General features: G+C 38.2%; 2 protein-coding genes across 4 annotated transcripts in view; one reads left to right on the top strand and one right to left on the bottom strand.

The window, feature by feature from the left end:
• The window catches only part of LOC123320093 (GAS2-like protein pickled eggs), a 48,391-nt gene extending 25,449 nt beyond the window's left edge, over positions 1-22,942 (top strand). For both annotated transcript variants that reach the window (XM_044907264.1, XM_044907265.1), the window contains exons 3-9: positions 5,102-5,268; positions 5,452-5,598; positions 5,660-5,885; positions 16,553-16,660; positions 19,315-19,490; positions 20,872-21,389; positions 21,448-22,942. In XM_044907264.1, coding sequence (XP_044763199.1) covers positions 5,102-5,268; positions 5,452-5,598; positions 5,660-5,885; positions 16,553-16,660; positions 19,315-19,490; positions 20,872-21,389; positions 21,448-22,091 — 1,986 coding nt within the window. In that variant the 3' untranslated portion in view covers positions 22,092-22,942. The remainder of the gene's footprint in view (positions 1-5,101; positions 5,269-5,451; positions 5,599-5,659; positions 5,886-16,552; positions 16,661-19,314; positions 19,491-20,871; positions 21,390-21,447) is intronic.
• On the bottom strand, positions 16,898-19,095 carry LOC123320094 (battenin-like). 2 transcript variants are annotated; one of them, XM_044907266.1, is made up of 2 exons: positions 18,493-19,095; positions 16,898-17,678 (listed from the first exon to the last, which is right to left on the bottom strand). In XM_044907266.1, exons 1-2 carry the CDS (start codon positions 19,034-19,036, stop codon positions 16,957-16,959), a joined length of 1,266 nt encoding a protein of 421 aa, XP_044763201.1. In that variant the 5' UTR covers positions 19,037-19,095; the 3' UTR covers positions 16,898-16,956. The 2 variants fall into 2 exon arrangements, with proteins under 2 accessions (XP_044763201.1, XP_044763202.1); XM_044907267.1 differs by lacking the exon at positions 18,493-19,095 and adding an exon at positions 17,823-18,458.

Here is a 22,942-nt window from a genome sequence, read left to right as displayed (position 1 = left end):
ATTCAGTGTAGAATTTGGATAGCGTATTTCGCATTGTTGTGGCCCTGACATCGATTTGGCAATTCCTGATGTAACATTCACATACCGCCTTTGAATATTCGGACTATAATATTACGTATTCTGTCACAATTTCATCAGCAATCTTCCAAGAAATGATTTGGTTCAGTTTATTCAGGAATCATTTGCGAATATGTTAGAATGCATGTTCTAGGAAGATTGGTATGATCCAAACCTGAAAAATTCAAGGAAAAATGAGCAACAAAATTGTTGAGAAACGTTTGCTACGCCCGAATTTCTCTATTTCCTGACCAAGAGTCTAGATCTGTCAAAAAATATGGAAATTTCAGCATAGTTCTGTAATTATATTGACTCGTATATTGAGGAACAAATATCTCGAGAAAAATTTAATGTTTTCCATTATTGTAATTGTACTACATATCACTGAAACCAAATTTATTACGATTAAATTACGTAGAACTCAATGTTCTATACCTTTCATCTGGGTGAGTTGTTAGTTCCTACAATATGCTTCTAATGGAGGTATTTTTTGGTAGACCCAAGCTTGAAAAGAACATTTAATGATACCTCTGGCCTGACTTTAAGGTCCTCTAGTATGGAAACAGAAAACTATAGCTGCTCATTCAATAATCGAATATCCTGGAAAAATGTCACTGAAAAACCACAAAGCACTCTTTTTAAAGGCCTTTTTGGGCTACCAAAAGGCTCCCAACCCCTGATAGTCTTATATTGGACCATTAATGAAGCCATTAAACAATAAAACCTTCTGTAGCTATCAAACCTTGACTTTATCCCAGCTTCACTTTACTAGATACATAGTTAACATTTATTTTTGAGCCCGATGCCGAATATCATTTATGATAACATATAAGTATAAGCCTTCAGGCGCCCTTGAAAACCACAAAATCTTGGTTTTCGCCATGTACACCGTGCTTAAAATAAACCAAAGTACATTGGCCCCGAAGAATCGGATTATGTGAAACGGTGTCTGATCAGATATCACCGACAATAGCGTTACTTCTCGCAAATTATGCGGGCATTGGACAGGAGGAACGCTCTTGCTTTCAACCTCCAACGATTTCAATGTCTTCCTTATATGGCGCCACGATTGTGAACCGGTCAAATTTCCAGAATGACCGACGATTTTGAATCCAGCCGACCTCAACCTTGAACCAGAAAAATGCGAGATGCATTACGGAGCATTAACGTGATAACAATGAGTTGTCGTAAGTTGATTGATGGTTCACTGAGTTTTTTCACCAAGCAGGAGCCTGAAGAGTATTACTTGGATTGGGGCCTTTCATCCAAAGAGGAGAGTCATCGATGATCTCATGTTGAATTAGAAGCGGTTTCATGCATTGATTACGATGACGGCCCTAAGGAATAAGACCAAGAAACCTTGGTAGAAGACTTAATGAGCTGAAGAAGTGGAGAAATACTCAAGAATCCATGATAGTTCAGCACGTGTTAATTTTGAAGTGGTTATAGATGAGCTCCAAAGAAACTAGTCCACAAACCACTGATTATAGAACAATCCCTTGCAATACTAAAATACTAACAGAGGAAAAGTAGGGCTAGGTGTCACCATCAGGACAGTGAGCCAGTATATAAGGGTCAGTGTTCGCACTGCCAATGGTAGCCAGGGACCTGGACCGTTAAAGGTCAGCCGAAGCCAGGAACTATAGAATGTCGTTCATAAGAACACACATCAACATCCAGGTGAATCATAAGAAATAAACTTACTTAGACTCTATGCTTCTGGTACATGACTCCTCTCATCTTAAAGGCGGAGCCATCAGCCATACTTGTGCTCAAAAGGTGCAGACAACCAGGGTTCTCTGTTGAGATAAGACCTTGAAGCAACTGGCTAGAGGCAATAAAGTTACTGTGCCAGGTATCGAAGTAAAAATAAAAGTGCCGAACTTACACTTTTTTGTGGGCTGAGAAAAGATAAATATAAAGGTAGCAGCCCAATGGAGACACCTGAGCTCTCCAAGGGTTCCAAGTCTCCAACCAAGCAGTCGCAGAAGATATGCTCAATGGTTGCGTCCTCCTTTAGGAAGAACCTACAAATGGTTTCGTTGACGATGCCAAGTTTGTGTAGATGAGTCTCTAGTATCATGCAAATATAGCCAGCCGGATCTTAAATTAGTTTTAGACAATTCTATAGCTAATACTTGGTGTGTTCTTCAAAATTTCAATAGCTGGATTGGCCTTATCCTGGCCTGACCATCCGATTTTTCATTGCCTCTGAAGCTCCAATGTCCAAGGACCCAAATGATTTGCAGTATATTCCACCCTCGTATTTGTAAACTGTTGCAGTCCACTGCTCAGATTATCTTTCCTGCTCACAACAGCTCTCACCCTATCGTAACAAAACCCTTCAACATATTCGATTTATTTCAGCGCCTACTCTTCCACTCAAACAAGTTGTGATTATTTCCAGAGTATTAATTACTGAGCCTCTCCAGTTTCATGCAAACAGCGCTGTGAAATCGATAAAGCTCTTCGCGCATTCAAATCAGACTGGCGAACTATCCAAGACCGTTTGTTTAATGAAGGAAGGAAGCGTATTGGCCCACATCCGGTTTAATTAAGTGTTGTTGACGCAAAGTCAATTAGTTATTCAAACTAAATGCCGACCTCTGCTTGGTGTCTGGTGCCAGCTTTGTCTTTCGCGAGACGATATTGTAGGTGGTTGGAGTTGGTTGATTCATACTGGAGTTGTTCGAGTTTTTGATACCACGAATGCGAATTCTTTTGAAATCCGATGAGACAGTATTTGTCATAGATATGAATTTAAACACGAGAGTTGTTCGAGCTAAAGTTATGAGGTCAATATGTGAGGAAGAGGATGAGGCACAAACTCATGGAATATTCTCAATAATGTACTTTCTTGATATCTGATGTGTAGGACGTGTTTTTATGGTTGTGTTGAAAAGGTTTATGTAAAAATATCCCGGTAATTGTACACAATCGATGCGAATTTTAAAGATTTCGATGCGTTGTTGTGGCATGCTGTGACATGACTGGCATGTTTTCAGCTGTCATCTGTCCAAAACTGACAGATCTCAATATGACAGCTGTCAAAATATCAGGCTTCCGAATGTGACACCCCTAATTGGAAAATTTATTAGGATGATTTAGTAAAAGAAAGTTTCCCTTCCATATTCCATTTTTTGACATATTGCTTCAATACTTCTTGAATGAGATATTAGTCGAAAGAGAATGCAAATATTGCTTGATGGATATTCCATAGATCAGAAGAGCCCTGTTCTTTATTTGGAACACCCTGCTGCTCATAAAAATAAAGTAGACTGCTTCGTTTACATTCCGAAAAAAAGGACAACAGAAAAAATTCAGTTATAGCTACTAAAATTGAAAGGATAAAATAAGTACTTATGAAATACGATAACACAATCATAAAACATCCTGTATATACATTTTTCTACTTATTATAAACAAGAAATGACTAAATCTTGACCCCATGAATTGGTAATAAGATTTGGAATGCTCATTCCTGAACAAGACGTTGAACTTAGTATGAATCCTCACAACAATTAGTTTTTCTAACGTTTAAAAAGACAAGTCACCTTTAATACCGGTGTTCCCAATTAAAATGCAGTATTATCTAATTGAATTGCTTGTCATCCATCTAAAATAAGACGATTGTAGCTAGTAAAACATAAGGAGCAAAACACTCGTTTCTAAATAATGAACGCTTGTAACCTAAATTCATTCATTCCACTGTCAGAACCGTAACTAGTTAAATTCACGTAGATAATTTAGTGTTAGCTTTTATCCATCATATGGAGTTATGTTAACATAAATGAAATAAATTGGCCAAAGAAGAATCATTATTTCGAAAAGTGGAATAATCCAATTTCTTGGATTCACTATAGAAAAGAATTAATATGTGTATATTAGGACCTAAAAGAATTTATAAATGTCACATAAATACACATAAAATATTCTCCTGAACCCAGTTAGTGCAATGGTGAAGATGAAGATAATAAATATGCCAATAAAAAAACAGCACAATTCTAAAGACAGTTTTACGTTATGAAATAATGAGACATAAAAAGTCCTCCACGATGACCCGTATAAAACCGAACATTAAAAAATTTCACCCATTACAAGGAAATCAAACTGTCCATTTTATGGGATATAAAATGTTTCTTCAAATATATGTTACCATTCTGTGCTCTAGATTGGTCATTTTGTGAAATCTCAATCACGTACCATAAGAATATGCAACTTGTTACTGCCAAACTCCATAATTAATGTTTTATCATGTTATTATCCTCTCTTGAAGCAGCTGAAAAACTAATTTTATGTTCAGTTTATATTTCCTTTTGTTGAACCCTTTTTTGAAATATCCGTTTCTTGTGCTTGATTACGTCCCTGTTAATTAAACGTATCTGAAGCATCTTTGTATGCGATTACATTATCTAATTCGACATGCATAATTCCGTCCCCAACAGCCTGTGTATAAATAGAAAGTTCTTCTTGATTCTATTTGGTAAACACGAGGCACGTTGACAGTTTATCTACGACCTACAGGCGCCTGTGTGTGTTCAAAAAACAACATGCTGAAAAATGATACCGCACACATTTGTTCTCGTGTTATTTCAACTGGAGCAATGTTATTGAATACTCAGTTCGAAACGAGCTTTTAAAAGTTGACTTCTTTACTATGTACCTACTGTATGTCAGTCTTTGTAGAGAGAATATAAATTGTATTTTAGATGGCTACAATAGATTGCAGTCAATATTTCGATCAACAGTTGATTACATGATTACAATATCATTTTGTTTTGTGTTTTCAATCGTTGTCTCATTTTATTCATTAATGAATAAACACTAATTCGAATCCATTGGTGGAAATCGTTTTTTACTGCTCTCAACGTTTTTTCCTATCTAGTCTAGAAGTACCAGGAAAAGCCAAAGTCAAGCAATTTGGGATACCTTATATACTATTCATGTTGACGTACCTTCATTATTCAGTGAATATATGTATATAATGAATTTTTTTTCACTCATAGTTTTCCACAAATACTTTCAATTCTTCAATTTATTGCAGCATGCCAATGCAGTGAAAAGACAAGCTGCTGAATACGTGGGGAGGAAACAGGCGAAGAAGTATATGACAAGATCGGTTACAGGGTCGTTAGCACAGGCTCAAACACTTGCCAGAATTGCCGAAGTCAAGTACTTTTCAACGGCCAAACCTGGTACATTTTTTGCCAGGTAAGAAATTAAAAAATGGAAAGTTATTTATTGAGTGCATTTTTGGAGCATTTTCTACAGTTACTTTTGTTAGGTATCTCATACACAAAACATAATACCTACTTTTTGTGAAATGAATATATAAAAAAATGGTTTATTCAGTGGTTTTTGCTCTCTTCATTCTTGGTATTTCATATTTTACAGAGACAACGTGAGCAACTTCATAAACTGGTGTCGTATATGCCTCGAAATTATAGAATGCCTACTTTTCGAGTCCGACGATCTCATCATGAGGAAAAACGAAAAACATGTTATATTATGCCTGCTAGAAGTGGCCAGGAGAGGAGCAAAGTAAGAACTTTTCACCATTGGTGGTATATATCGAAAAGTGCTAAATGAATTCTTCCTTCAGGTTCGGAATGTTGGCACCAATGCTGGTACAGATGGAACGACAGATCGACAGGGAAATAGCTGCTGATCAGAAGAAAATGGGTGCAAGTTTTCACGACGGCGTGGTCAACGATAGCGGTCTTGGGGATGATGAGAGTGACAGCGATATGGAAGACGAAGAACCGGTACTCATGTATGGACCTGTGCCACAAATAGTGACCAACGATTTGAAAAGCCTCGATGAAATGGTGAGTGATTGATCAGAGTTTTATCTAGCGCAAGGTTTTTCGAATATTGAATTGATGTGGGCATGTGTAGCCAGATCCACAGTTTCATCATGCTCACACAGTTGTCCAACCTTTCAACGTACAAAATCTTCTTAATATGTCTGAATGACTCTTTCATTCATTGCTGTATCCCGTTACCGAGAATAAACCTACAAAAAGATTGAAAAAAAAACTTGTGCCATCAAACCCTAATTTCCTAGGGCTACTTGCGACTGTGTGTCCTCCTGTGACTGTAGAGACCCAACCATGACCTACAGATCCTTCCACACTCTGGGCATGGATAGTCACCAACCAGATCTGGCCGCCGCTGTATTCTTCTCGAGTCTCCATTATAACTGTGGACCAAAGACCACCACTGTGATCTGCGCTGCAAGACCATCTAAGGTGGATTATTTGTCTTAGATGACGTTGTTGCGTTTGTTCAAGCTGTTTAATATGTCTCCTGTAGGGTGTCCAGCTTTCGCTTCCGTAAAGAAGCGTTGGGAGGACCACTGCTTTGTAAACAGCTGTCTTGGTCTTCAGATTGAGGTCGTGATTTTGAAATACCCTGTCCTTTAGCTTCCAGAATGTCCGTGATGCCGAATTGATACGGTAATGTATTTCCGTGTCCAGGTTAGCCCTAGTATATATGAAGCTTCCCAAGTATTTGAACTGCTCGACCTGTTCTAGAGTTTCATTCTCCAGGCTGATATCTGTTTGAACGCTTTATGGCGGACTAACCAGGATTTTGGTTTTGTCAATATTGAGTCTAAGGCTCAAAGCTTCGTATATATGTTTATAGGTGTCCAACATTATCTGAAGATCCTCTGAGCTGCTAGCGATAAGTGCTCAGTCTTTTGCATATTGAATGACCATATTGCTAAACTGAGACAAATTTTCGTCTGCAGAAGGCACACCTACATAAACATTGAAGGGTCTGACAATTCAATCCCAGATTGAGCTGATTCCATTTATTTTCAAGCTAGAGGACTTGGACGAATGTGTACTCTCAAAAATCGTTCCATTTCCCCTCACGAGCTAAATTTTAACAAATTGGAGAACTGAAACAACATTACTACTTGATCACTTCTAACAAACCCTTTCTCAGACCAAGCATACGTGATTATAAATACCAGATCGACTGAGATAGATGTGATCCACAACCAATCCATTCTTCCATATCTTCTCTATCGTTAATCGCGAAGGATTTTTTTGGGAAACAGGCAGAGAAAACGTTCGACCTACTGCAACTCCGAGCCCATGCATTACGAAACACCCTCAATGCCGATAGGTCTTGACTTAAGTTGAACAATCGATTTTTATCGGTGCTCTCGAACAAATTCCCATGTCAGTTCGATTGATTTAATGCCGAGTCGGATTACCAGGTAAGGAATTGGTAATTGAGTCGTGTAAACGTTTCCCTGTTAACCTTGTCATAACGTTCTTGGAGAAATGAATCGTTAGGAATTGTCATAAAGTACCTATTACACCTTATATTTCATTTTGGACGTCCAGTAGTTTCCAAGACGATAGATCACAGGAGGATTTATGTTGGCGTAGCGGATCTGATTTATGGGAGTCGAAAGGTCAATATTGTATAGTTTGATGAAGTGGTGTTCAGAGCTGCATCTATCTTATAGATTGCATTGAATTTGGAACTGGAGAGAAATGCTAAAGTAGTTCCTGCTAGGTCAAGAATTATTGCTCACATCCCTGCACCAAAAAGATGTCAAGCTTCCGAGTAAAGAGAAAACAAGCATCTAGAAAACATACACTACGATTTACAAGGTATCTGTGAATAAATGCAAAGGACTCAAGGAGATGATTCCTCGATGAAAATAAGCAGGGGTAGTTCCATAAATTTTTTTCGAAATCGACCTCCATTCCAAGATACAGCCTTCGGGGGGCGATGATCGGTTAATTTCTTCTGGCACATTTTCGTGATAGGGTGTTCATGTTCGTCCATTTCGGATATCTCTTCTTAGTAGGTATAGTTTTAATAAGTTTCCGTAGTCATTTTAATCTCTCCTCAATCGATCTCGCGGTCTACTTTTGTAAATTCTCATTCATCCTCTGTCTTCCTCCGGATCGTAGTCCACTAGTCTCCTGAGTTCTTCGTTGGGATGTTCCTTCGCTGTTCCGAATAACTTTTCAGCTATCCTCTTCATAAATTCGGTGATGGTTTCCCACTTCAAATCTCGATATATCTGTTTGTTCCTGACAAACCAAGACGCATCTATGGCACATCGTAGTAGCTTGTTTTCTGTTACCTGAATTCTTTGTATATGGCTCTTTGCCGCGAATCCCCAAGCACCTGATCCATAAGTCAGTTGCGGTCTAGCAACGGCTTTGATTATTTTCAATTTTGTCTCATTTGACATGTGGCTCTTTCTACCTATCAGCGGGTAGAGCATATTCATCGCTGTCTTGGTTTTGTCAACGGCTTGTTTGATATGGCTTCTCCAAGTTAGACTTTTGTCTAGGGTGATACCTAAATATTTCGCTTCGTTTTTCCATTCGATTTCTTCTCCATCTACCTCTTGATTTTTTGTAGTTCTCAGTGTCCTATTTTGCAGTAATATCGCTTGGCTCCTTTGTCCGTTGAGCTTTATTCTCCATTTAATACACCAGTCATTTATTTCATCTATAGCTTCTTGTAATTTTTCTTCTATGATTTGTGGCTTGCGATTCCGGTGTCGTCGGCATTCAGTGTCAGCATAGTCCTTGGAGATTTTGTGTACGGCCCAAGTACTGACCCTTGAGGCACCCCTGCTTCCATATATCTGGTTGTGGAGTTTTTTCTCCTTCCACTTCCACGTAGAATCTTCTGTTCCTCAAATAATTCCTAATCAACTTGCACATTTGAATATCCAGCATATCTCATTTTGTAAATCAATTCTTCATGCCATCTCTCTCTTGTCTTGTCCACCCCTTACTCGAGTACCTACAGATTGTGTCTCGAACTCCTCCCTAATATCTGCATTTCCCACTCTGTCAACCATTCTGATGCTTTTCACTTTACTGAGTTATTGAGCCAACTCAGATACTGGACTTAATTAGAACTCTGGAACTACAGAATGAGATGTAAACGACCTAGTGGCAAGAAAAACACTGACAGGGTAAAAGATAGATCTTAATTGAGCTAGAAGTGCAATCCTCTCTAAAAATCTACAATCTACCTGCATCATAACTTCAATATCAATGCTCGAAATGATGTTCAGATCAAGATAATATTCCTGCTAGTGTTGCATATAAATTATTCATTGGAGCTTCACTGTGAATACCTCCTGTGAATATTACTTTGGTTCTATCTGCATATGGACTGAGTAGCCAAATCATTAACTTCTTAAAAATGTAGTCACTCCTTATTTTCGTAAGAAGGTCCTAGGATAAGCTCATAGAAGTAAATGGATTTCCAGTTTTCAGCGAAGTTTAGTCCAAAAGAGCTCCTTACCATCTGAACTCTTGATAAAACTACTGAAACTAGCCGAACTTTGTCCCATGGGATCTCCTTGATTTGATGTTATTGCCCTCGTAGTGCAGACCGAGCAGAATAGTTAGGTTTATTTTTTTTTATTTGTCTATAGCTAACCCTCATTCCTACATCCATAATCTTCTACAGGCCTTCTTATTCCACTCCATAGCGGATATTAGTGATAGTGATTATCATTCCTGCTTGAACCTTGATACATTTTATGTCTAATTATCATAAGCTGATGAACTTATGTTATTGTCAGCAGCTTCTAGATTCATTCTCTTCGAAAAAATTTTCATTCAATTATAAATCGTTCCCATAATCTTTAATGGAATCCTTGTACTATTACGCTCGAAATAATGAGTATACACTCGATTACATTCGTCAGAACCACTGATTAGTATGCATCCCAACAACAATGAACCTAATTGGCCCCCACCATCCGATTAGAATTAGAAAGTAGCCTCATCGAACAGCTCGAGTAAAGACAAAGAGCATATACCTTCGTTGTAGCATCGAATTAATCAGTCTTATATCTTATATGGCAATAGGAAACGGATTCCCCTGACATCTCGGTTATGATTTATATGGACATCCGCTACCAAACGTCATATCTCTTACCTTGCCTTCGGCTTATTGTAACGGTGCGTGGGTGGACAGGAGAGTTGCATTTATGCTTGCAGGTGCTGAACCTGCAGAATATTCTTCGGAATGCGAATAGGGAGGATCAAGGATAATCAATTGATTCTTTTATTACGAGAAGCATTGGTCTTCTGATAGAGTCTGGAATATTAGTAATTGTCATGGGAAAAGTTTTCAACATTGGAAGGAGTTCCTATTTGAGAAAATTTGAAGATTTTATCGTGGTTCAGACAAATATACGAGTGATACATTGAAACAATGTAGAATTCAATGATTAATCTGGGTGTAACATGTTATATTCAAAAAACGATAGCTTGAGTATAACATTTCAAGTGTTCATATGGAGAATTTCTTTGTAATATCCTAAAGGTCTTCGTGAGTCCCTGTGTATACAATACCTGAAATAGTATGAGGTACAAAATCCTACCCACTGAATACAGATAAATGAAAAAAAGTTGAATTTTTCAAGCAACGCTACCATTATTTATCAGTGAATGAAGGTCGAAAAGAGGTTAGGAAACACGTCTCATCTCATATACAGGGTGTATTTGAAGGTGAGGCATTTTTTCAACAGGAGGTAGAACTGGTCAAAATGAAGCGTTTCTCCAAAAATCTTCTATACAAAACTTCAAAGTTGAAAATAATTGAAAATTATTACTGGCATAGATCTCAATACGACCCTAGACCGTTTATTAGCTGAATTATTGCAAAGCAGTGGGAAAAAGCTTATCTCCTGGTTGGACCATGTGGTTTCGTTTAGGATATTGGCTCATTCGATATTTACGTGTTAATGAAAATGAAAACTTAGTATTGCCGAATTGTTCTCATTAATTTTTAGTAACTTACACGATTTTATGAAATGACTCATTTCGATACCAACTGACAGAAGAGACTTAAGACACAAGTGTAAAAAAAAGAATAATACTTCAAAATATTGCCAATAAAATTCTTCTGAAATATTCACGAATTTTTTCACAATGGGCATCACAATCTTCCTGTTCGAACATTCCAAGAATCGTCGTAAAAATGGGATGAAATAGGGAAACATCATAGCACTTTTTCAACATAACTAACATAAGCACTTTCAAGAAACTGCCTCGATTTTCTGCATTTTTCCATCCTAAATTGCACGATACAGCAATTATGATTATCATCTGATGCATCAAATCTGATGAACTTGGTACTGAACCATTCATTGTCCAGCCATATATTTATGTTTTGTTTCGTTATTGCGATACCTGAATCACCTTCCGCAGTCCCGTACTTGAAATTCTATGAAATTTTGTCGAAATTCTAGGGGTTGTATCTCGGCCATCTTGGATATTTTATACAGACAATTTTTGGTTAAACGACTTATTTTGATGAGTTCTACCCCTGAAAATACCATATATACCAACGTTATTACTTCACGTTGATTCTAGGCTTTGCAGCGAATGTTGGAGAAATTTCGGCAATATTTTCAACAAAAAAAGGTTTCTGCCAATTAAGTACTGAGGTCAGTCGGTTCCTAGATGAGAAAGAGTCGCTGAATGGCAAGATATCAAAGTTCTAGAAATGAGAGAGACAAACCCAATGATTTATCGATCCAAAAGTCACAAGACGTTGTACGTAATACCGCATTACCTAACTGAGAGAATTCACAAAAAAACCCAATATAAATGATACAAATTTGATGGTACTCATTACGGTCGCATAACCCCTCACAGACTCCCACACATTTTATACCGCTGTAAACAGAGACCAATAGAGTAGTTTCCTCACTAACGAAACAATTTCAGAAATTGCGATGTCCCCAAGGCTTGGAAACAATGAAACTCGCAACTTTCACTGCATGATCGTGAACATCATTAGGAATGTATTTTATTAATTTTCCAACCATAGATTGTATCTTCAACATTTGCAAACAATGAGGAAAACAACCGTTCCTTCTGTATTTGGAAGGAGGAATGGCGATATTGGTCACCAATTTTGCCATAAGCAGTCCAATATAGGGATTGTGACAAACGGCTATAGGGATTTGTCGTGCTCCTATTCCTCTACGATAATGCTTATCGTAACCATAAGCGTGAGGATCGATATAAATATTTCTTGAAAAGGACTCATTATTTCCATAATTTCTTTCAGCTTTCACTCCGATTCAAATTTGAGAAAGAAATGTGGACTTGAGCTTCCATCCTGGTTCATTCGAAGTGCAATGTACGAGGATATATTGAAAAATTCTTAGCCTACTATAGAACCAAACAAAATTTCAATGTCAAAATAATTTTATTACTCAACATACTCTCCTCGTAATTGGATACATTTATTACAGCGAACCTGCAACGTCTCTAGACCTTTAAAAAAATGTTTCTTCTCGCTCCTCAAACCAGACCTCTACAGCTTTCATTACCTCCTCGTTGGAAGAGAATTTACGACCTTTTAAAACATTTTTCAGTTGAGGAAAGAGCCAAATCTGGCGAATAAGAGGGTTGTTCTAGTAATTCAAGCCCTAAATCAAGACTTTTTTGCATGGCAACATGGAATTGGTGGGCAGGGGTGTTCAGTATTGTCGAATAGAAATCTCCAGTTATTGTTCTACCCTGAAGCAAGAAGTTTTCCAGCAGATTTTTGGACACAAAACTTCTTAGGTCTTGGAGAACCAGAGTGTCGCCATTCCATTGATTGTTGCTTTATTTCTGGATCGTAGAAATGTACCCAAGTCTAGTTTTGTTCTTGAGTCTTTTTTTAGATTCATTCCCGGTAACGGGATACAGCAACGAATGAATGAGAGTCAAAAAAAGAAGAAGCAAATGAAACTACAAGAGTTATTTATTTAGATACGTAACACTCATATAAAATCAACAGATCTTACGATCTGAATTCAACTAGCCAACCAACATCACTCAAAGTATTAACAAAAATACCAATCCGTCTAGAAAGAGTAGATGCTGACCATGGCTTTCATCTCATTAGACCCTGTCAGAGCTACACAACTTATATCCCGACGAAAACAAAATGAATTGATGGTCCCTTTATTCATTATTAGTAGTGGGTACGGTGGAGGTATACAGCTTAGCGCCATCTGATAGGCAACGGTGTACTCAGTGTACTTTCCTAACTCTCGAGTTAGGTTTCTACCCTTTCTCGACAGAATAACTTTTTTTTAAATACTGATGGTTTGTTGATTTTATATCAGCAGGGGCTATAAATATGAATTAATTTCGTTATTATCTACTTAATATTGACGGCGTTAATCAGTTTATGTTTTTCTTTTTTCGTCACGAAGGAAGTATGGTATAGTTCTACAATCTGTTGAAGAAAACCTCCGATAACACAATGTATGAAATTCAAATTTCGCTAATTAATATTTCAATATATTATTATATATGATGAATCCGTTAAACTCCTTCAGGTAGTCCCCGTACGTCCTGAAATTTGAGTAGGATAAAATCTCATCCAATTTTCCCACGTATTTGCCATTCTCGATCTGTCGACTCAAAAATTAATTTGATTCTTCAATCCCCAAACGGCTATTATCCGTTACGGCCACCCAGTGTATTTACATTGATGTTGAGCGAAGCAATTGCTTGGAAAATATGGAGATTGATCGATTGGCTAGATATAATCTCCAACAGGTGGAAACACAGGTCTTAGGTTTCTCCAGGCAGAATGAATGAGTGGTTTGGCCTTCGTTGGACCCATTTATGTCTTTTCTAATCATGTGGGATGGATGGAAACGACTTTATATGATACAGAGTGACCATCGAATGATATTCTTGATTGAGTTGATTCGATGGTTCTCACTAACATGAGTTGTTTAACCACGAGACGTGTTTCGCTATCACAGTTGCATCTTCAGGTGGGTGAAAACTCAACTAACCTAACTCTTAGGTTCGGTTAACTCCTGAACAAAGATTATAAAGTTAACCTAACCTAAGCAAAGATTACAGAGTTAGGTTAGGTTAATCTAACCTAAGAGCTAGATTACAGAGTAAGGTTAGGTTAACCTAACCTAAGAATTAGGTTAACCTAACCTAACTCTGTAATCATTGCTTAGGTTAGGTTAGGTTAACTTTATAATGTTTGTTCAGGAGTTAATATGCCACAACAGAGACAAGACTTTCCCTTTCTCTATGTGCCACAATTCCCACTGACGTTTCGGGAAGCATCCGTCAGCTGTCTTCAGGTATTCTTCTGTTGTTAGCCAACGGAGTGAGCCACACTCTATTCGAAAAAAAAATGTCAATCTTCAGTAGACTTGTTCCTGTTATATAGTTCCGATATGCCTATTTTGTATCTGTATTGGTCTGATGTTAAGTCCACCTTCTTCAAATGTGCTGTTATGATTGGAAGGGCAAGTAAAAGAATTATATTATGGAAAATGTTGCTTTCGAACATCTCATTGCTCAGAAATGGATTCATTTGTAGTACCTCATGAAAAATTGTCGCGTTTCGTACAATTGCACTTTCCGTTCATTTCCGCGTTCTCCAATGGACGAAGTCAAGTAATTCATCGTTCGAACAATCGACAATTGAACCCGTCTTGTGACCGAATCGAAAACAAACAGATCCAAAACAATAACAATCGCAAACACAACACATTGTTGAAATCGTGAATCAAATGTCTTATAAAAAGAGTATCTAACAGTATACGTTAAAGGATAGGTGTTTTCCCACGAATGTGTCAACCTGAATGTTATGTCGCTTGCACGCCAAGATCGCTATCGTTGCAGACTGAATACGAAAATGGATTAACGGTGTCGAATAGGTTCAGGGCTTGATTTGGCGCCGTGTAGCTAAAGATTGTCTATGAAACATACGAGGAGTAAACGATTTCAATTTAGTGGAAATTCCGAACTTTTGAGCGGAGAAATAATCTACTCTGCTCAAAAATTTAAGTGGATATTCGAAGGGAAACTTACTTTATGCAAACTAATTTTTGCGTATTACATACACACAAAATATTGTCCTCGTAACACTTAAGTCAAAAAATTTGTGGGCTATGGCATTTAGTCTGCGCTGTGCCTCGAGTTTAACATGTGTTTAGAAGCCTTTCAACTTGAACAATTGATGTATTGATGGCACGGAGGTTGGGATACAACAAGAAGTTGCTAACCGTCTCCGGGTTCCGCAAAGTAGAGTTAGTGGAGCCTGCAATCGCTATCATACTAGTGGAAGTGCTGCATTTGCTCATGGGGATGAAAGAACAACTGGTCAAACAACCCGAAATAGGTAGCATAACTTCAATATTAGAGCAAGAAGATTCACCAGGCACCCATGACTGAGTAGCTAGCAGCGGTATGGAAGATATCATTAGACTCTCGAACATGCAAAGTGAAATACGCATAGATGGAGATACTGCCTGCTCTCGGGTGACTCCAGATTTCGTCTGTATGAGTCTGTTGAGCGATTGTTGGTGTGACGAGAATGGAGTCAACGGTATAATGAATATTTCATGATGCTAATAACCCTTTTTGGTGTTGGCTCAGTGTGCATTCAGAGGGGCATTTGTTTTGATGTTTTAACGCAACCATGAGAACGGTAAGGTATCGTGATTGGATTGTAGACCAAAAGGATATGTCTGTCTGCCAAGTTACACCTGACCCACCGTGGACATCACAACAGCTTGGCAATATTTTGACAGACATTTGGCAACTTACGTCCAGTTTCATAATCAAATTTAAAGTTTCTTTAAGCTTGAAACTTCCTTTACTGTCATTCTTACGTCCAGTTTCATAATCAAATTTAAAGTCACTTTAAACTTAAAGCTTCCTTTAATGTCATTTTTAGTAGGGTTAAAGGAAGCTTTAAAATTAAAGCGACTTTAGGTTTGATTATGAAACCGGCCGTAAGTAGGATTGAAGGAAGCTTGAAAATTGAAGAGACTTTAGGCTTGATTATGAAACCGGCCGTAAATGTTTTCGGTTATGACCTCAGATTGCCGAATAAAGTAAGAGCACTATGAAGAGCTAGGGCCCCATCATATATTAAACTTTGATATGGAGATGTTTGTAACAAAAGGAAACTTTTTTAAGCCAGCAAACTCTACCTGGTGAAATCTTCATTTTGCTCACTTATCTGCTATATTTTCGCTCTTTAACAGTGTTGCTTCAGCGGCCTTTAGCATTTTTTAACTTGGATTATATTTTTTCAAGAATTCTTTTCATCTTATGCTCATGAATCGGGAGTCTGTTGTTGAAAATTCTTCTTCAACGCTTGGGAAATCTGTTCTATTTTCGACTTGTGAAATACTCACGGGGTTTTAAATAGCTTGGGCGGAGTTTTCACAAAAATTCAGAAGGATAATAGTTGCCTATAAGTCCTAACCTAAACCATATGACGAATTTAAGTCCATAAACGAACTTTACCAGTGCATTCTAAAATAAACCTACCCATACAATACCCACCTTTTTCTCATAATATTACATATATCTTTCGATATTCATGAAACACTGAATATTAATTTGCATTAATTTCGTATTTTTCTCATTCAAGAATAATATACACATGGAATATCCCGAGCGTTCTGAATTCATTTGTATTTTTTTTCTAGGTGCGAGATCTCGTAGAAAAATGTACATGCCCAACACAGTTCCCAATGATCCGAGTTTCTGAAGGAAAATATAGAATTGGAGACACCAAAGTACTTATATTCGTCAGGGTGAGTAATACTTTAACTATTAATTCAACATCTCCCATCTTCTCATATGATTTAACGCTCGAGTACCTGAAAGATTCAATCAAAATATTCCTAAGGAAACCAAGTAAGGAACAAAATATCATTGAAAAATACTGGAGGAGGAACTAAAAAAGGCTAGAATCCTAACCCTGCATTCGATGTGTGTGATTTCGATGTTTCCTCGAATAACCAACTTTGTGAAAAATAAAAAAATCGCTTTGTTTCTCATATAATATGTGTTGTACTTAACATATGACTACATTGTTCATTCTAATCGTCTACATTTCACTCGGTTGCGGTAATTTACAAATCAAATTATGGGCCAAAATGGCCAGGAAACCGGCCAGCATGATACTGGCGTTGTTGCCGAAACAAGTCATGGAGGACATAAACTGCTTCTCCTCCTCCGCCTCCTCCCTCCCTATCCGCACGAACGTATTCACGTATGCCGCACCTCCAAACAAGCCCTCCTCGATGGCCAGAGCGAAAAGAACCCAAAATATGCTGATGTACATGTATATGGCAGCGGTGGTGAAGATTATCACGTTGAAAAACTGAAAAAGGGCCATGATCCAGATGTATTTTATGTATATACAGTTGACCGAAGACCTGGACACGAAAACTCCAACTTGGTAGGCCACTTGAAGCCATTGGTACTGCATGTGCTTCTCCACTAGTTTATCTTCCACCTTTATCAGCTCGTACAACCCTTGATTGATGAAATATTCGAATAGATACACTGATCCCAGAGGTGCAATGTACTTGCAGAACACCTTCGGAATGAGGTAGTACTTCTTCACAATGATCATCCAAGGTGTCTTCACTTCTCTCTCATTCCAAGCCCGTTGGATTGACACACTAAGTTTATCTTCCTCCGTTGGTATCGGTAAGAGGAACCAGAAGACCAATCCCATAATAATCGGTATGGACGTCATCCCCAGCATGGTGTATTTGTATCCTTGTTCCACTCCTAAGGTGTAGGAAAGTGCTCCAAGAACGCCTGAAAGGTATAACATTGAAAATATCGTGAATTCGCTGAGGAAGAAACAATAAACTCTGTACAGTATTGGGAATTTTGACCTTAAGCTTCATGACACCAGTGGAAGCTTCGCATGCCAAGTTGCATAATCAGTGGACACCTTACCTGCAGCGCCAGTTCCAGAACTGAAGGTAGACAAGGTTACCCTAGTGAAATAGGCAGCGTATTGGAGCAAAGTGACTTCGCCGAGCGCTGATGATATGGACACCAAGGCAACGCCCACCATCGCGACTTCCATATATTCAGTTATGAAAGCAACCAACAGAAAACCTCCAACATACATCAACAAACAACATATCATTCTACAGTGTATCAACATCGGTAAAAACGGGGCTATCATAGTCGTTCCGACCGCACCAACATACTGGGCCACTAGAATGACCCCTGTGGAACTCATGGTGCAATCTCTCTTTCCAGGTTCAGTGCCATTTTCAGCAGCATTCTCGTTGACCTCTATGATATTGACGGCGCCAGCAAGCATAGCCGATATCCCGAAATTATTGCACACTCCAAGTATCCAAAAAGCTGTTAGCGATCTGATGAAACGTACTCTCAGTTTTCTATTCTCCCTCCGTTCTTCTGGAGTACCTTCATTGTTTCTGAAACTCGGGGCATCTGTATCTCCCAACATGAGAGAAGAACCAATTTATTCGAATATTTGGTTGAAGAAAATTGGGTGACATCGTAACTGACAATGGTGAAGTTGTCAAAAAGTTTTATGTTCTCCCGTCTGAAGAAGTCAGTGCCCGAAGTTTTGGTGTGGTGCTTTTCTTACCTGCAGTCCCAGTTCCTGATGCCCAGGTTGAAATCACGTTCACATGGAAGTACGTCGTATACTGAAGACAGCTGCATTCCCCTAGGACATCTGCCGAGGATATCAAAACAACTCCAACTAAGGCTACAGTGAGGGCTTCCTTAGAAAGCGATATGATGCAGAATCCAAGCATGGACAGCACAATGCTAATAAATATTCTCAGATGTATAAACCAAGGCATGAAAGGAATCACCGACGATACTATAGTTCCTGTTATGATGAATGTTAGAAGAATGGCGCCTGTTCCGATCTGTGAGCAATGCCTGTTTGTGGCGAAGTACGTTTTATTCAGGTGTTGCGCATCATTGATAGTATTCACCTCCATGATATCTTCGGCTGCGGTTATGAGGACCATAGTGCCGAAGTTGTTGCACAAGCCTAGCAGAAAGAAGGCGACGAGCGACCTGATGTACTTGATTTTGTATTTTTTCGCTTCGGCTGCGAACACTTGGTAGCTCGTTTGGCTTTTGACGTGTTCTGGTACATCGTCGTCATCTTTAAACATCAGATCTGACGATCATTTTATTCGACACTTGACTGAGCTACATATCAATTTTGACAAGAGAGTGTCAACTTCGCTTCTGTGGATTCACGAAATATGGAATAGGTTTTTCTTTTTTCAGATTATGTGCTTAGTTCCCTTTTTGAATCCGAGTATCTGGTAGCTATTCTTGTTGATCTACCACAGTTATCCACCTGAATTTGGTTAAAGAAAAACGTTATGATTGCAAACACAAATGCTACATATTCACTTCGATAAATAACCATTCCTTTTTATTATAGATATTGCGAAATCACGTGATGGTCCGAGTAGGTGGTGGCTGGGACACATTGTCACATTATCTGGATAAACATGACCCCTGCAGATGTCGCTCACAGCACCGGACCACCCAGGGAGCCAGACTTGTCAACAAGCCTGGTGCTGCAGATCTGCATGGCTCTCACGTTTATTATGAAAGGTAAGAAGAAGTCCTTGGTTTTTCGGAAGCATTTTATGTTTTATTATCATGAAGAAGAAAGTATTTAGTACATATAGAATCACCAATGCTTGAATACCTATTCACCACTAAGATTCTTCAAATTTTTGTCTATTCAAACTGTCTAGATATGCAGGGTGTAGATGAATAGTTGGGAAAAATAGTGTAGGGCGTCCATACATTTTTTGGCAGCCCTTGCTTATATGTAGCGCCTACACTATTACTAAAAGGAATCACCTCTTAAATTTTTTGTAACTATTACGAACCCTATTTTATTGGGAAAGACTTCGAAAAATTCCAATGTCTTTCCTTCAAAATTAATCTATACGTTGTCAATTCAATTTCTGTTAAATATACCATAGATTAACCTCGCGATTCATAAAGCTTGATCAGGGAATCAACGCTTGATTGACGAATAGACGTCAATTTGTTTTCAATCGACAATTTAGTCATGATCTTTCAGAATATCATTCTCGCATCGAATTATAATGTTCACACGTCCATTAAATTATTCTCAATTGCTATTTCTTCTATATATTCAGGAATGAAAAGGTTTCAGTGATTCCGTTTTAGAAATCGAGTGACTGTCTAATCGTTGATCGGGCGATCAAAGTTTCATTAAACCTACCATAAATCTATGAATATATGGACTGAATGCATCAGAGCTGAATTGACAGAAATATCATATTCAAATTCTGATGTAAAAATACTGATTAGTTTCTCTCAACATTAGAGGATCCAAGATTTGAACTGTAGACAAACAAAACTTCGAAAAGTTCCCTAAACGACTATGTTATTATTTCCGGAAAAATCAAATTGCAATCTATGAAAGCGGTTCAATGGATCTAATAAACATAAACTTTTCGCAATATGTTTACTACGAATTACAGGTACCTGCAGATAGATTCGGAAAATAACAAACATTAAGCATTGTTCTCCCAGTTGTTGTTATGAAAATAATGTCTGTAGACCAAATAAACAGTTGAAGAAGTTTTTGGACGTTGGAATTTTTTCCGCAAAAGAGCTAGAAGTGGAAAAATTTTTATGAAAACAGTTGTTCTGAAGGATATCCAATAGATAACCAAGTTTATATTAATAATTTCTGTATTGACTAACTAAATGAAACACTTTTTGAATGATTCCCAACTAAGAGAGTATCATAATCTTTTAATTCCTACCTTCCATAATGGTTCCCTTATCTTGATTTTTCACATGACAGTTTCATTCAATAATGAAAAAGACTTTCACGATCTTATCGTCGCCTTCAGGGCATAAACACCGATAGTATATAACTTTTCTGAACTAAGCAATAGCTGGGGAAACAAAAATGTCACAATTTCATGAAGCAAAATTCCATTTTCAGATCTCCTGTGCCATCAGCCCACAGCACCCCAACACACGCACCCTCCGGGCCCAATTCTCTCCTCGGTCCACCAATGCACTCCCTCAGCAGATCCAGGTCAAGATCACCATCCCAACTGTACAAAAACGACGACAGGAGATCAGTGAGCCCTAACCTATCCCGGAAATCTCTCATGCCACCATCCAACAGGTCCAGGAGTCCAACGCCGAACTTCATATCGACACACCAGACGAAACTATCCACCAATAGGAGCCCAAAGCACCAGAGCAGCAGCTCGCCGAAGGTCCCGAAGAACCACGTCTCCACTTTGCAGATACCCATCGACAAGGGTATCACGAAGCAGGATCTGCTGAAATCCGAAGCCACACTGGTGGTCAACGACCAATTGACCGATCATAGCGACACAACGTCCGAAATGTCAGACGAGGGTTACAGGAGTTTGGGGATTGTTAACGACAAGTCGAAGAAGAGGTCCTCTGTTTACAGTCAGAATTCGGCGGAGGATGCTGAAGAGAATGGTTTGTTTTCAAATATTTATCACGATTTTCAGTTAATAAAATTATATGTATTTTTCAGAGCATAAGTTAGACTGCGAGGAAGACCTCAACGATGTGGGCCTACGCAAGACCCAATACTCCCAGAAAATTTTCGAAAACGAATCGAAGCCGACCTCTACGCCCGATAAAACGGTACTAGAAGAAAGAAAACCCTCCTACAGACGTTCCAACAGCCTGGATGGTAAAGAAACGCCGTCCACACCAAAACTGAACGGTTCACCCTACAAAAAAGTAGTCCAGTGTAAAGTGAACACATGGAATAACTCGCCTAAGCGTCAAAGAAGTTCTTTGACCCCTGAAACGTTCATCTCACCATTCGCCAGGAATTCTGCTACCAGAAGGAGTGTTTCTGCCGTTGGTTACGACAGGAAGTCATCCAGCACTAATACATCGCCTACTAAAGGAAGGTTAAGACAGGAGTTATTGAAGGCTGTCAAAAACACAGACGACGATGCTATCATGGCCATGCAAGTGCAGGAGCTGTTGAAGAAATACGGTAGTTTGAATATGTTAGATGACGACGATGAACAACAGTTCAGGAGTTTGCCAGAAGAAAGCAATTTCAAGAGATCTACTGGAAGGATGAGCATCAGGAGCTCGAGGAAAGATCTCAGACCTGACCTACATTCAAGAATTCCAGCACCCATATCTTACAAGGCCTGAGGTACAACGTTCTATAGCGTCGTTTTAAAGAATCAAGAATTTTTCGAACCATTTTACAAGAAGAAATATCTAGGAAGAATTTTACGATGATATTTTTGTAATCGTCTGAGATTAGTTTAGTACAGCATATAGTCGATTGCTCAAATGGAAAGTAAATACCATACATCACCCTGTATAGTGATATAGTGACTCTCCTTGCGTCCATTTAAGATGGGCAAATACGCGAGAGTTTATCGTTGAAAGTTACCAAACTATTGTTTGAAGTTATCTTTGGGCTAGTGTTAAATTGTTTTAGGCTGGTACCTATAAACTCAAATTATAGCACTTTATGTAGCGCGCGCTGGTTTGTTTGATTTTGATCTTAATGCTCGAGACTGTGTCACCTAAGCTTCAGCATAATGATAGATTGAATTGAGCGGAATCGATTATTTCTATTTATAAATAAAGATTTTATTAAGTATTAATTTTTATAATTGGAAGATGTTACTCAACATCCCAATCAATTTTATATTCAACAGGTTTCCATTCCTCAAGATCAGGAATAATACACAGCAAATTATCACAAAATACAAATCCTGAATAAAGCATATCGTTTTTACACTGACAACAGATTCATTTTTTAGAGGAGCACTAATATTCCATGATGATTTTTTATGTAATTCTTCGAGTTGCAAAATTAACATATTGTACATTGTGTTCATCATTCGATCTTCTTTCTATTGGTTGTAGAAGATTTGCGATGTGGACTTTATCATTTGCTATATTCTCTGCAGAAAAATTCTGTTCATCCTATATCATAATATGAAATAGACTGTATTTATATAATTTGGTACAATAAAAAATGGAATATT

Source organism: Coccinella septempunctata, chromosome 9, assembly GCF_907165205.1.
Source record: "Coccinella septempunctata chromosome 9, icCocSept1.1, whole genome shotgun sequence".
In the NCBI taxonomy this organism is placed as follows: domain Eukaryota; kingdom Metazoa; phylum Arthropoda; class Insecta; order Coleoptera; family Coccinellidae; genus Coccinella; species Coccinella septempunctata.
This window is presented reverse-complemented; position numbering and strand designations above follow the sequence as displayed.